This window comes from Podarcis pityusensis (genome assembly GCF_964106645.2).
Source record: "Podarcis pityusensis genome assembly, chromosome: 8".
Lineage (NCBI taxonomy): Eukaryota > Metazoa > Chordata > Lepidosauria > Squamata > Lacertidae > Podarcis > Podarcis pityusensis.
This window is the reverse complement of record NC_138033.1, coordinates 33,190,835-33,204,454: the sequence shown is the minus strand read 5'-3', so window position 1 is coordinate 33,204,454 and position 13,620 is coordinate 33,190,835. Positions and strand designations below refer to the sequence as shown.

At 47.6% G+C, this 13,620-nt stretch overlaps 1 protein-coding gene across 6 annotated transcripts; it reads right to left on the bottom strand.

Annotated features, from left to right (window-relative positions):
- Positions 1-1,127: 1,127 nt before the first annotated feature.
- Positions 1,128-12,639, bottom strand: CCDC28B (coiled-coil domain containing 28B). 6 transcript variants are annotated; one of them, XM_081019704.1, is made up of 7 exons: positions 12,168-12,344; positions 11,166-11,309; positions 8,745-8,980; positions 6,935-7,107; positions 6,528-6,682; positions 5,219-5,241; positions 1,128-4,901 (listed from the first exon to the last, which is right to left on the bottom strand). In XM_081019704.1, the coding sequence occupies exons 3-7, from the start codon at positions 8,903-8,905 to the stop codon at positions 4,847-4,849; spliced, it is 567 nt and encodes a 188-aa protein (XP_080875830.1). In that variant the 5' UTR covers positions 8,906-8,980; positions 11,166-11,309; positions 12,168-12,344; the 3' UTR covers positions 1,128-4,846. The 6 variants fall into 6 exon arrangements, with proteins under 6 accessions (XP_080875830.1, XP_080875826.1, XP_080875825.1 ...); XM_081019700.1 differs by lacking the exons at positions 11,166-11,309; positions 12,168-12,344 and adding an exon at positions 12,477-12,639; XM_081019699.1 differs by lacking the exons at positions 11,166-11,309; positions 12,168-12,344 and adding an exon at positions 12,513-12,636.
- Between the last annotated feature and the right edge of the window lie 981 nt (positions 12,640-13,620).

Here is a 13,620-nt window from a genome sequence, read left to right as displayed (position 1 = left end):
TCTAGTTCTCAGGCCCGCAACATGGGCATGTGCAGAGTTCCTCTCACCTAGGATTATAAACGAGTCTTCCAGGCCGTTCTCACTTATGTTGAGAAGTGATGCCACTGGTGGACACAGCTTGGGAACGTATATTTTCACACTATAGGCAACACACTTATTTTGCAAAGGAATTTGCAGTCCTTCCTGTGCTTGCCTACCTAACAACTCGGCAAGGTAGTCCATTGTTAATTCCAATTTACAGATGGAAAAAAAGAAGTCGAATGTGTTGCCTACCCACTGAAGCCACAGGACTTGCCCCTGGGCTGCTTATTTGTCAAAGCAAGCTATGTAGACCCTGGCAGGACCAAGTACTACAGTCACAAGCAGCCGTGTGAGCAGATTGCCCCTTGGAGAATATTCTGTGAATATTCACAGAACCTGGTGCTCCATAACCATCTCCCTGCATCGGGCATTGCTGTCCAGCCAGGTAGGAAATGTGGCTGCCACCTCTGATGATCACGGATGGTTTGTATTCTGCAATTCAGTACAAGAACAGAAAAAAATGCAGATAGTGGCACAAGGGGCAGAATCCAGATTCTCCAGAATCTTAACTTTTCTCAGGGGGAAAACCATAGCCATAAACCTTGCAAAGGATGTGGGTAAATCTGACCACAGCAGGCCCATTTGTTGCACAGCATCTTGCTTGTACCCACAGAAAGCAGCATTGGGGCAGAAGTGATGGTTTGGTACTAGGCAGAGGACACGTCTCTGGAATACTGGCTGCATAGTCTGGGATAATCCAAAGCTTTTTGTGAGATTGCTGGGAGCCTACTTTGTTTCATACACTACTTGTTTCATACATTCAGCCTTTCCCAATATTATTGCCTTTCTATTTATTTTCTTCCCCTGCCTTCTAAATTGGTGGGGGTAGGGCAATCATGATTAGGAATCTGGAGGGGGGGTCAAGTATTTGGACTCTCATCCTAATTAAATCCTACCGCCCACTTGGCTACAGTATGTGATTTGGACTCCAGAAGTCTGGAAACCGAGTTGTGATACCATTTGCAGTGTAAAGCACGCCAGCAGCGACTGGATGCTGCTAAATTGCAGTGTTGCCAAGTTAGATGTCAAAACCAAAGACACAAAACTTTTGTCCTATAGAAAGTTTAATAACTATTTATGAGCTGATTTTACAAAAATTGGACTCCACCCCCTTCCACGATGAACGTTTCATGTGTTAACAAGCATAACGACATTAAAAAAATTACAAACCACATTCATTTGTTCAGTAGACTACAATTTTCACAAAGGTTTAGAAGAGCTTGGGAGGGAAAGAGAACACAAGGAAGCGGACTAGTAATACAAATTAAAGTTTGCATACTTTATCTGCTTCTTGTGATTTTAAATGCAGCTTTTGGGGGGGTACACACTACCCAGTCTTTGCCAAATTTGTGCCCTCCAGATGCTTTTGGATACAACTCCAGACGTAGCCAAAAACAACTGGAGGCCACCATGTTGGTGAAGGCTGCATTAACCCCTGCCTTCAGCAGTCCTATGCATTAACAAAGAATTCTTCTATGGGACTTCAACTCATTAAGCACTCAATCCATATCCTTACACCATCAGTTACTAAACAAACACTGACTGGGCCATGCGAGATCCTCTGCAAGCCTCAAGGGACGGGCAGTGCACTACGGGTCCAGGTATCCAAATGGCTCTGGCAGTGACTCCGGGTTCAAGGCTAAGGGTGATCAGGAGAAGGAGGCAGTTGGGAGCACTTGCAGCAGCACCAGAACTGGGGAAGGTGGAACTGAGGGTCAGAAAAATCCCAAGAAATATGGTCCTCGAGATTCCTGCCCCTGATACTCCTCAGCGCTAATTTCTCCTGCAGGAAGGCAGAGGTGGCTCCCATATGCATTAATCCGCATGGAGAATCTGGATGTTGATCTGGAGTTAGCCAGGCCTGCAGAGCCATCAGCGGCAGCAAACGCCAGCAGGCAGCACAGCAGCTGTCATGGGCTAAAGCAGACGACAAGATCAATTCTGCCACATTGCGCAGGCCACTTGGAACTTTCTGCTGACCCTCAGGGACAGTCATGAGAGGCCCTGGCAACCTGATGAGGTTGTCACAGGAAACATTATCCCATCAGCATAAATAAGATACAAAAAAGCGCAACGAGAACAACAGCCACAGTGCCTCAGCAAATGTGGAATCAATAACATGATTGACAACGGAGTGTCAGTGACCTGAGCAAAGGTGTGCTGGAAAAGGAAGGGGCTCACAGATTATGGGCACCCAGAATCGACATCTTATATGGGCTTGCCAAGCAAGTAATGAAATTGATAGAAAAGGTAGAAAAACACAATCTTTCTGGTATATAAAAGGTGTTCGGAGAATCTCTCTCTTTCTACCTGCCTGCTTGGGGTCTAACTCTTTTTTTACATCCTCTCACCCAGCTAAAGGCAACAGGATCCTAGCCCACAGCTATTGATGCTTAAATATTTTATTCCAAAATGCTACATGTGCCATCAAACTTAGAAATTGATTTTCACAACTAGATGGCTCCAAGTCAGAGGCTAAATTTTCTGGAAACCTAGGTTTGCTCGGCACAACAAAGCCACTTAAAAGAAAAAGAAAAAAACAAGGGCTTTCTGCAGTTAAGAAAGTGATGCACTAAAAATGCACTAAAAAGTGTGGGATAAATGACTGATTAAAAGGAAGGCATAACACCATCACACAAGCAATTCAATCAATGAATGTCCATTGTCGTTTAACGTCCCTGAAAACAAATCAGAATGTTTGCTCAATAAAAACCAGACACCGTATCCCCTCCACATAAACATTGTGCAGGCAAATCAGAATGAATGCTCAATGTAGAGGCCATCTGGAGACGATATCCATGTTAAGTTCTAGCATTATACTGCAATATTACATTTCTTCAAATGCCACAGTTATCTATATGAAGAGAATAATATACCTTAAATGAAGCAAATGAATAATGTACCTTCATTTCATGTATAATCTTGAGTCTTTTTTCACTGACTATGCATTACTGTCTCACTAGGTTCTGATTGAGCAAATGTGAACTCTAAGTAGATTCCCCAAGTTGTTAACACTGGGAAAGTTTTGCATCTCCGTTTTGTTGTCTTGGAACAACCACCAGAGCCCTGCATGTGATGTAGGGGTAACCTAGCATAGTCTTGGATTAGGCCTGTCTGGGGATTCCTAGGGCTGGGTTGTGGGGGCAGGAGGGGGTGGCGAGAAATGAGGGACAAGCCCCAGGGAAGAGAAAGGAGGTAGCCCAGGAATAGTATTTCTACACCTCTAGCAAATCAGCTGTTTCTGTGCAGTTGCAAGGGGCAGCTACATCCTGAATAGAGAGAGTGCAGAAGTTCCGCTGGCAGCATGTGAAGGGCTGTGGAGCCAGGAAACTTGCCCTCCTCAAGTGGTTCCATGAACTGTTCCACAACCTGTCCTTCAAATCTGGTATCAGGGGGAACTGGGTCCTCCTTTTCATGGCAGAAATGAAACATGCAGACCAAGGATTGGATGATCCCAATGATGAGGATAATAAAAATAGTAACACTTAACATCCGTATTGAACCATCACATGTACTCTCTCTGGCTGTAAAGCTTAGCAACAGCCCTGTAAGATATTATCATACCCCATATTGCAGAGGGGGGTACTGAAGCTGAAAGTGACTAAGGACAACTAGTCAGTTTGTGGCAGAGGCAAGATTCAAACTGGACACTTCTTGATTCATAGTCAGTCTCTTAAACCACTACACTACACCAGCTCTCTACAAATAGGCCTGGGGGATAAATTTGGGTCTGGCTTGCATTTTAATGCAGAACTCCATAAGTTGTGCTTATTAAAACAATGTGTAAATAAAAATACAGCTATTCTTCAAAATTCACACTCCTCTGAAGTCTAACACAGTTCTCCAACCAAATAATGTTTTTAAAATGTGTATGTTAGGGGAAAGTGTGCATAAAATGCATACATTAAGGAAAATAACATACAAAAAAAATGCATTCGGGGAAATTGCTTGCAGAAATGTGGTTAAGGAAAACTCTGTATAATTAGGAGGAATTCAATTGAAATTCTGATAAATTTGGCCTTTCCTAGTCATAAGACCACTTTCCTCCTCCAGGGGCAGTTTCCTATTAAACAGTTGGCATTTAAAAAATGTTAATGGGGCACCAAACAAACAGTCATGAAAATGAGCATTCATGCTATGCTGGGTGGGGGGGGGATTAAAACTGGAGGCAGACAACTCTTGGCAGAAGCAGCAAGACTGATGGAATATATCACTGTTCAATTTGCTGGCCTTGTGCCTGTCAAACTGTGTGCGTACACACATGGCATGTGTGCAAACTGGTCTGGAACTGTAGGAGGGGAAAAAACAGCGGATCCTGGTTCTAAGGACTGTCTGCAGGCAACCAAGCCCTAGAACCTGCATCTCTCTGTCTTGGCACAGGACATTTTGCCAGTCAGAGCCAGAGCCCTGCATGGACCTAGAGGGCTCCCCCAGCATCCCTTGCCACACCCCCCAGGGCCTGCACTGGAGCTCTCTGTTTGCCCTCTGTCGGTCGTGGGGCGCAGGGTCTCTGCCGGAGGCTGGCTTCCATGCTGCATCTGCAGTGTGTCCCAGTGCACTGAGGCCCAGGAGTTGCATCCTTTTCCACCAGGCTCCATCTAACTTATCCTTTCCATGTACAGTCCAGAAGTAGTTCTGCGCGAGGGTCTTCTTTGCTCGGCTCCGCAGCTGCTTCTTTGCTTCCTTTGTTTTTCTTTTTGAGGCTTCTTAATGAAAACAGTCAAGAGAAAAACCAGGTAGCCTCCTCCTCTTCCTCCTCCTTGTTCTAGACTGTGGACGCATCCTCCAAGTCAGGGTTTTCTGCCAGGTGGAGCTTTTGTCTGAGGTGTCTTATTAAGGAAAAATGGAAGGCAGCTAAGCTATGATGCCCGCCCCCCTTCTTCTCTGCAGACATACCTTTTCACTCTGATGCTGCTTCTCTTGGGGAAAGAGAGGAGGAGGGAGCCGGGGGGAATCTCCTATTTAAAAAAGGAGTAGCTGGACTATTCAACCTTGCCTATCTGCCACAGATGGATAGACTACTTCTTCCCTGTACCCCACCCAGCGTCCCACCCTTCACCCCCACCATCGCCTCTGCCCCCAGTCCGCCTGGGAAATGGCTTGGGCATTCGCACACTGGGCACCATAAGGAGGATACATGGAGTTGCTGAGTTCTTCCAGCTGCAAAAGCAAAAGAGAGTCAGCCACAAACAAACACAAGGAGCTCTTTAAGAGGAACTTCTGCAGTGGAAATAAACTGGGGCCACACTAAGCAAGGTGATGGAGCGCTGTGATAGGATCATCCCCCTCTTTAGATTTTGGCAAATAGCAGCTTCTGGGAGAAGGCAGTGATGAGCATCAGGGGTGCAGGCGGTGAGTGAGTGTGTATGGTGGTGTTTTTAACACATACACGCACAAAACCCCATTTTTCAGATAAAGATGCCCCTGAAACAGGTATTTGTTCTGTTAAGGGAGAAGCCAGAGGGATCTCCCACTGCCACCTCTGTGGCTGCCATTTGCCAAAATTTAAAGAGAGGGGATATCCAATATGTCATATTCCCTTATTTAGCCGGCAGGTACTTTAAAAATGGATCAAGATTAAGAAAGTTAACTTGTTTCCTAAAATGCAGAAGAGAGTCCCATAGATATTGCACCAACATGGAGAAAGCTCTATTGCAGGGTTTTGGAACTGGATCTGGCCAGGAGGCTGGATTGATCCTTACCTCCCCCATAGGCCAAGCTTGATAGGCAGGCCAGTCAATCACCCGACGTCACAATGTCAGGGAAGCAGTTTTTGTCCATGCAGACGATCAGCTCACTGGTGGGGCTTGCAGAGTGCTGCTCACAGAACACTGCAAGTCCTGATGATCAGCTGATCACCAGTACCTGCAAACCTCTTCTGTCTCAGCCACACCTTTGCCTGCCCAACAGCTGATCAGGTATAGGGCTTGGCCAAAACCACCAGGCTGGCCATAAATATTGGAGGAGCACAGAGCAAGGTCTCCCCCAGCAGGCAGATGAGTGTGATTTTGCCAGTAAGTAAAAGATTGTTACCTATCACCTGCAAATGCACCCTACAGATGGACTGAGTAGTTGGGATGTCATGGATACTCACAAACTTCTCAGGGGCAGAGGCAATTATATTTTAAGTATGCTGGGTTTCCATAATAAAGGCATATACACCCAAACATGTCTTGTGCGGGACAACATTTGTGACTATACATTGTAAAGGACATCCCCCCAACTCAAAGAATTCTAGGCCCTATGGTTTACCCCTCACAGTCTAACAATTCCCAGCAACCTTTAAACTACATTGCCCAGAATTCTTTGAGGGAAAGTGTGTGCTTTGGATGTGTTTCAAAGTGTATGCAGCCTGAGCTCTTCAGTTCCAGGCTGAACAAGGAGGTCGGAGAGGGCGAGAGTCTCTCAGCCAGAAAAGGGATTCCAGGATTCCTCACAGCACTCACATTTGTCAGCAGCTGATCCAGGTTCCTGTCGGCCACCGTCTTCTTCTGGTCCTCGGCAAGTTCCTCCACGTAGACATCCAGGCTGAAATGCAGGCGAGCCAACTTCTCCTGCATCTCCCGAACGTGCTCCAGCTGCTCAAAGGAACATTCCTTCCCTGCGTTAGTTGAGAAAAAGAACACCAGCGTTATTCCATGGAGCTTCTAGGAGATGCCAACCCCAGTTAGCTAGGTGAGACTGAGAAAGTTTAATTCAGCTAATTGCACTTGCTAAGCAAAGATTCGAATTCAGGCCTTGCCGTTCCCCATCCAACACCCTGCATATTACAACACACCGTCCAGAAACAGATATTTCTGAGATGTTTTTCTCCCTCAGAACTCAAGGGCCGAGAAATAACCGAAGCGCTTACCAAAAGCCTGCAGCTTTCCCGAATGGAAGTCGTTCAAGAGGTTCAGGAGGCCCCCCTCCATCTCGTACACATCTGAGACGTCGGTCAGGAACGAGTGCTGCAGAGGGGTCCCCACAGCTGCTGTGGCAGCGCTGCCTCCGGGCTGGGGAGCTCGGGGCTTCTCCTTGTTTGCTCTGCATCAGACAACAGCAATAAGAAAAGGTGACGGGTGGGGTGGGACCAGGCAGGAAGTCCGTCTTCCTTCCTCAGAGCACAAAGGAAGCCAGAGACAGCCTCCAAGATTGTCCTCAGCATCATTTCCACTTTCCTTGCCAAGGAGCCAGGGCTCTGCCAATGCAATGGCCAGTTGGGCATGCAGGGGTGGAAACACGCCAAAATCTCTCCTAGGAGGGCAGCCTCACCTCCTCCTATGGAAGTTGTGGGGGAGAGCTGAGGGATCCCCCCACCCCAAATTCTTAACAGGGAGGCATTGGGGTGATTTTTTCCCAGGAACAGAAAGTTGGACAGCTAACTGGATAGGAGCAGAGCCTTTTTCTTGTATGCAGACTTCTTCTCAGCAGCTGGCTTCCCCATAAATGCTGCTAGAAATTGTGCTATATCATCACCCCGGCCACTGGACATTGATCTGCTTACCCACAACTTCAAAGCAAAAGTTCTCAGCCCAGAACTTTCAGCTCAAGAGACATATTCCTTCCAACTCCCTCCCACCTCCCACACACCAGGCCACAAGACCTGGACTAGGAAGTCAAATCCTTTTGCTTTGTTTACTGGATAAAGAAATGCCATTGACTCAAGGCCACGGCCTAGATTCCACCCAGGCACCCATCTGACTTGCTCTAGCAAAGGTCTCCTTTCATTTCAGTGAGGCCTGCTCCAGAGAACATTGCTCACAGCACTCAATCGTGTTCATCTTCCCTCCTGCCACCTTTAAGGGCAGCCCCAAACTGGAAGCCTGGGTCCCCTTTGCCTTGGATTATAATTTGGGGAGAGCTGTCATTTCAAAGGGAAAAGAGTTGGGCTCTCTCTAAGGGAAACGGACTTAGGTAAGCTGTTGCCAACCTGGCTGGAGCTGGTGGGAGTTGTAGTCCCAAGCATCTGAAGGCTGCCTTAAGGCACTGTGGGGTGGAGCAAGGACCGCTTCTGACTTTAGCAAGGCATAACCAAGACACTGTAATTCTTCATACATTGACTCACTGTTTTTGACTGTGCACAGTTTGCTACTGCAAGGAGATGCTGAGATAATTTTATTCAAAAGCAGGGTTGCCAAGTTTTTCATTTCCAATGATGCTTCTAGGGGCTAAGTGACTCTAAGCATGTGCCGAGTGCCCTCCTTTTGTGAAGGCAGCCAGCTTTTTTAAAAAGCGGACCTATTAATTTTATCTTACTTTTAAAAATTATACCCTGCTCTCCCCCTACGAAAAGTCAATCAAAACAGCTTCAAAATGTAATAAAGCAACAATGATGCAACCACTTAAATGCAAATCATCAAACTCAAAGCAGTAGCAAAAAGCAAGAAAAGGGTGCCTCTGGGCAATGGCAAAATGCCTTTCTCTGATGGAAAGCAGCTTGGTTTAAAAAAAAAAAAAATCAGCATAAGGTTAAAATGTCTTTAAGCATGCATGGAGTGTCCAATTTCGAATAGTCCTATTTAAAGGTAGGAACACAAACATAAGCTTTAAAACACCTCCACCCCAGTTTCACATCTTTCTGCTTGGCAGTGGCTAGACGGATGAAATTCTAGCCAGCTGGGCTCTGGGTTCAAATCCCTCCCAGAGGAAACCATGCAGCTCTGCCCCAACCTTTGGCTGACCTCTTGAACTTGGCTCTTTGCTTTGGCGAAGGGAGATGAGGCATCCCCAGGGAGAAAGAGGTGCTCTTGCTAGAAGGGACTGGCAGCTTACGGAGAGCACTGGCTGGAACTGGCTGAGCTAGGTGGGCTTTGGGGCTTTTCTTCTTCTTCTTCTCCTCCATCCCGGAAGCAGCAGGTCTCTCTTAGTCACACACCGGAAACTGCTCAGGGGAACCAAGAATGAACCTAAAGATAAGCTAGAAAGAGATAGCAACAGCATATTGGTGGCTTTCAGTCATGAATGTAACTAGATGGACCCTCCAGTGCTCCAAGGCAGTCTACCTCTGAACATCAGGCGCTGGGACAAACAACACGGCAGTGGCCAGTCCCGCCATGCTCTGCAGGGGAGCTTCTATAGGAACACAGGAAGCTGTCAATTCCTTGGTCCATCCAGCTCAGTACTGCCTGCACTGACTGGCAGCAGCTCTCCAGGGTTTCTGGCAGGGGTCTCTCCCAGCCCTACCTGGAGATGCCATAGGGGATTGAACCTGGGACTTTCTGCAGGCAAAGCTGATGCTCTGCTACTGAGCTATGGCTCTTGCGCCTTCCAAAGGAATCTGGCTGACCTTCAGTGAAAATAAAAGGCTGGAACAGATATTCTTTATTATTATTTAAAAAACATTTCTTCATCAGAAAAGTGCAGGGTGTACAAAAGTTTTAATAAAACTCTTCACACAGCTTGCAAATATTTTTTATAACCCCAACGGTAAACGAGACAATAAGAGACATATAAATATGTTTTCCCAATTACATAGATATGTAAGGCTGTCATTGCACAGCCCCCATTGAAGGACTCATCACAATCCTGGATTTGCAGGAAGTTGTGGTGGGGTAGGGGAGGAAAAGAGAAGGCAGGTTGTACAACAGCATGACAACGGCAAGGGAGTGAGAAGGGAGGCACACTGAGAGGGGAAGCAGTTTTGTCAGGTGTTGCAAGGCCAGGGAGCGTTCTGAAGACAGCAGCCCGTTCTGTAACCAGGACAAGAAACAGACTTCCACCACTTCCAGACTTCCTCTTCCTCACATCCCATCTCCAACCCTTTGAATCAGAGGTGGGGAACTGGATCTAGCAAACAACAGCAAAGGTTTGAATAAAGAACCTTCCATACAATGAAATCATTGAGAGCTCCTCATCCTCTCTCACACACAAGAGTCAGGCGAGGAATAGAAGGAGAAGTCTGAGTACAGCAAGAAGGGAGAAACACAGTAGGGAAATAGTAGTTTTAAACAGCAGCGCAGGTCTGAATAAAGCAGGGGTGGAATGAAGCAGAGCAGGGGATGGTTTTAGACAGTGGCAGAGGTTTGAATAGAGTGAGTCAAGGTGACATTAAGAGGGGTGAAGCGGCAGATTAGAAAAAGGTTTGAATACAGCAAGGAGGTGGGAAGCAGCTGTTGTGTTAGCTGCTATGATGCACCTATTTCTGCTACTTCTCCTTGTTAAAACAGCTTTGTTTTTTTTAAATAACACCCCCCCCCCGTGTCTCTCCATCCCTGCTGCACTCAAGCCTCTGTCATTGTTAAAACCACATTTTTTTGCCTCCTTGTCTCCAGCCCTGCTTTACTCAGATTTCTGCTGTTGTTTGAGTACAGTGAGAACTGTGTAAGTACAACATGAGAACACTTTCTGACTGTTGCTATTTTCGGGTAGGATTCAGTCACACACTGGCAAATCCAGGTTGCACAGTTTTTTTTAATGCTCGAGCACATCAGTTTTGCTTCTTCCCCCCCCCCCCAAAAAAAATATTGTTTTGGTGATAAGAAAAGTGATGGGGAAAATGAACTGGAAGGTTTTGGGATAACATTTGCTCAATGCAAGATTGTACAACCTTCCTACAAACAAATCAATGTGACTGCTCAGTAAGTCTGGATGCGGCCTAAGTCTCTACTGCTCTCCCCTTCATCATGCATGGGTTGTATTACCCCAGGAGTTTCTCATTACTTGGAGACAATAATATGAGAAAATGAGGTGCTGGGTGTTTTTGGTTCAGTGGAGATACCTAAGTACCTTCTTAGAGCCATAGAATTGTAGACTTGGAAGGGACCCAGGGGTCATCGAGTCCAGCCCCTTGCAATGCAGGAATCTCAGTTAAAGTATCCATGACAGAGCACCATCCAATCTCGGCTTTAAACACCACTAAGGAAGGAGAGTCCACAGCCTCCCAAGGGACGCTGTTTGACTGTCAAACAGCTCTTACCATCACAAAGTTATTCCTGATGTTTACTCAGAAACTCCTTTCTTGTAACTTGAATACATTGGTTTGGGTCCTATCCTCTGGACAAGGTGAAAACAAGCATGCTCCATCTTCCATGTGACAGCCCTTCAGATATTTGAAATGGCTATCATATATCCTCTCAGACTCCTTTTATCCAGGCTAAACATACCCAGATTCCTCAACCGTTCCTTCTAAGACTTGGTTTCCAGACTGCTGATCATCTTGGCTGCCCTCCTCCGCACAAATTCCAGTTTGTCAATATCCTCCTTAAAACTGTGGTGCCCAGAACTGGACACAGTATCCCAGGTGTGGTCTGACTAAGGCAGAATAAAGTGGTATTATTACTTCCCTTGACCTGGACACTACTGTTGATGCAGCCTAGAATAACAGATGCTCTACCAGAATATACAACCCAGAAAATGGCATCCCTGATCAGCGTTGGGGCTAGGGAGAGACAGCTTCAGTCCCCACACAGCCACAAAGCTAACCAGGTGATGTTGGGAAGATGTCTTGCTTGTTTGGGCTAACTTAGCGCTCAGGGTTTGTTTTGAGAATAAAATGAGGATGCATGGGCGTAGCCAGGAGGGGCAGGGGGCAGCTTACCCCCCAATCAATCAAAATCAATACAAATCAATACAAATCTGAGGTTCTGTCCTCCTCACAGAAGACTGCCCCCCACAACAAAAGTCCTGGCTATGCCCATGTGAGGGTGGGGTAAGTATTTTACACCCCTTAGCTCTGTGTAAGAAAACTAAAGTAGAATTTAAATTGATTCCATAAATAAATGTGTTAATATTGCAGAAGGGACATTTTGAGAAGGGGCAGTAATCCTTCCTCTGCCCAGTTCTCAAAAGCTGACTGCTCCCTGGTGTTCCAGCCCCTGCTCTGTTAGGGCACATGGTCTCATCAGGGACACCTCTTGGTTTAGGGCCAATTATCAGAGGTCGGTCGTGGGGGGTGGGGGGGAGTGATGGGTGCAAGGGCTCCTTCTCCAGCAGTAGCTGCTGGGGTTGTCAACTGCTTGGGTGAGGAGGACTGGTTCTCCTGCTATGAGAAATGCCCTGTGCATTTCATTTCGGTAACAACACTAAACGCTGAATTGCTAATTTGAATCCTGCCTGGCTCATCGACCTTCTCTTATTTTCGCTCTTGCATCACATAAGGAGCTCACATAAATAGATCGATAAACAAGACCGTGCAGAGCAGGCGGCGATGATGCAGCGCCTTAACAAACAGCCCTGTCTGGCTTCTAAGAAGAGGTCGCTGCCCGAGAAAAGAGGTCCGGGGCGAGAGAAGGAAAGGTCTCGCTCTCCGCCGGCAATCTTAAAAGGCCGGTTAATCCCACCCACCGCCATCTGCCAGCAACAAAAGATGCCACCTCCAATGTTCCAATTTGGAACGCTGATTCCTCGCTCCGCGTTCCAAATCAGAACGTTCTCCTCGCCGAGGTTCCACGCCCCCCCCCGCCCCCACTTCGCACCGCATGGGGTGGAGGACGCGCTGCGGAGACACTGACCTCTGCGGCGGAGACGGGCCACTGGGGACGCTCCGGCGGCGGCTGCTCTTGCTGCTGCGCGCCCGAGAAGCGCCGAGCGCGTGCGCGAGCGCGCGCACTCCCTCTCGGAGAGGCGGTGGCCAGGCAGGCCCCTCCGCAAAGCGGCTTGTGGAAACGGCGGCCCGATGTTCAGGGTCCGCTCCGCCTCTGGTCGGCTGCAGCTGGTTTCCCAGGGCTCGGGCGGAGGGAGGCTTTGGTGGCCAGAATGGCATGCCCTTTCACTGGATCCGACGCTGCCACCGCCTTCGTGGACAGCAGCCGCTGCTCCATCGCTCAGATCCGGGCCCTTTGGAAAACTGGCTTGCTCCCCACTCCCGCTCCGAGCCAGCCCATTCCAAACGCCCGTCTTAAACCCGTTTTGGAAGATAGGGTTCAGTAGCCCAAGAGCACGTCGAAGGGAAAAGATCTCTGGGCGTGGACAGAAGGCATCGGATTCCACCTAGGTAGGCCTTCCTCTGCCCATCCTCCCCTCCCCGACCCCACAACTTCCATTCACCCCAAGTAGTACATTAGACTTCTTCCCTCCCTTCACGCCCAGGAAAGCTTGACCTGGTACATTTCTCCAGGGTAGAAGCCGACCTTTATAAAGAAAGAAAAGGAGAGGTGGAACCCCCCTCCCTTGAAAAATGTAAATTAGAAGTTTAAGTGCTTGCCCCAAGCAGAAGCTTTAAGCTTGACATGATGGCCTGCAGAACCTCCCCAGGATATTCTCCCAGTGGGGGTGGATCTGTGTTTGGTCATATTCATAGCCTAAGGCTTTGGGGCAGGGCACACAGCTACAATTCCTTTATCACAAGTGTTGCTGAAGGAGTACAATACTTGAAAGCACCCTGTCCCCTCTACCCCACAAAAAAGCCTGAATAGGGGCTAGGATGCCTCATGGCAGAGTTGTATGACTAGAGATATGGGTGCTGCTACACCCATGCTCCAGATTTTGTTGGACCCAACTCAAAATCGGTCCTGGCCAATGGTCAGAATCAGAAGGGTGTCAGGTTACCACACGTTCCAGTCGGATCCACACCAGTTCATTCAAAATTACATGGTTTCAACAAAGCATTGGGAAGAACTT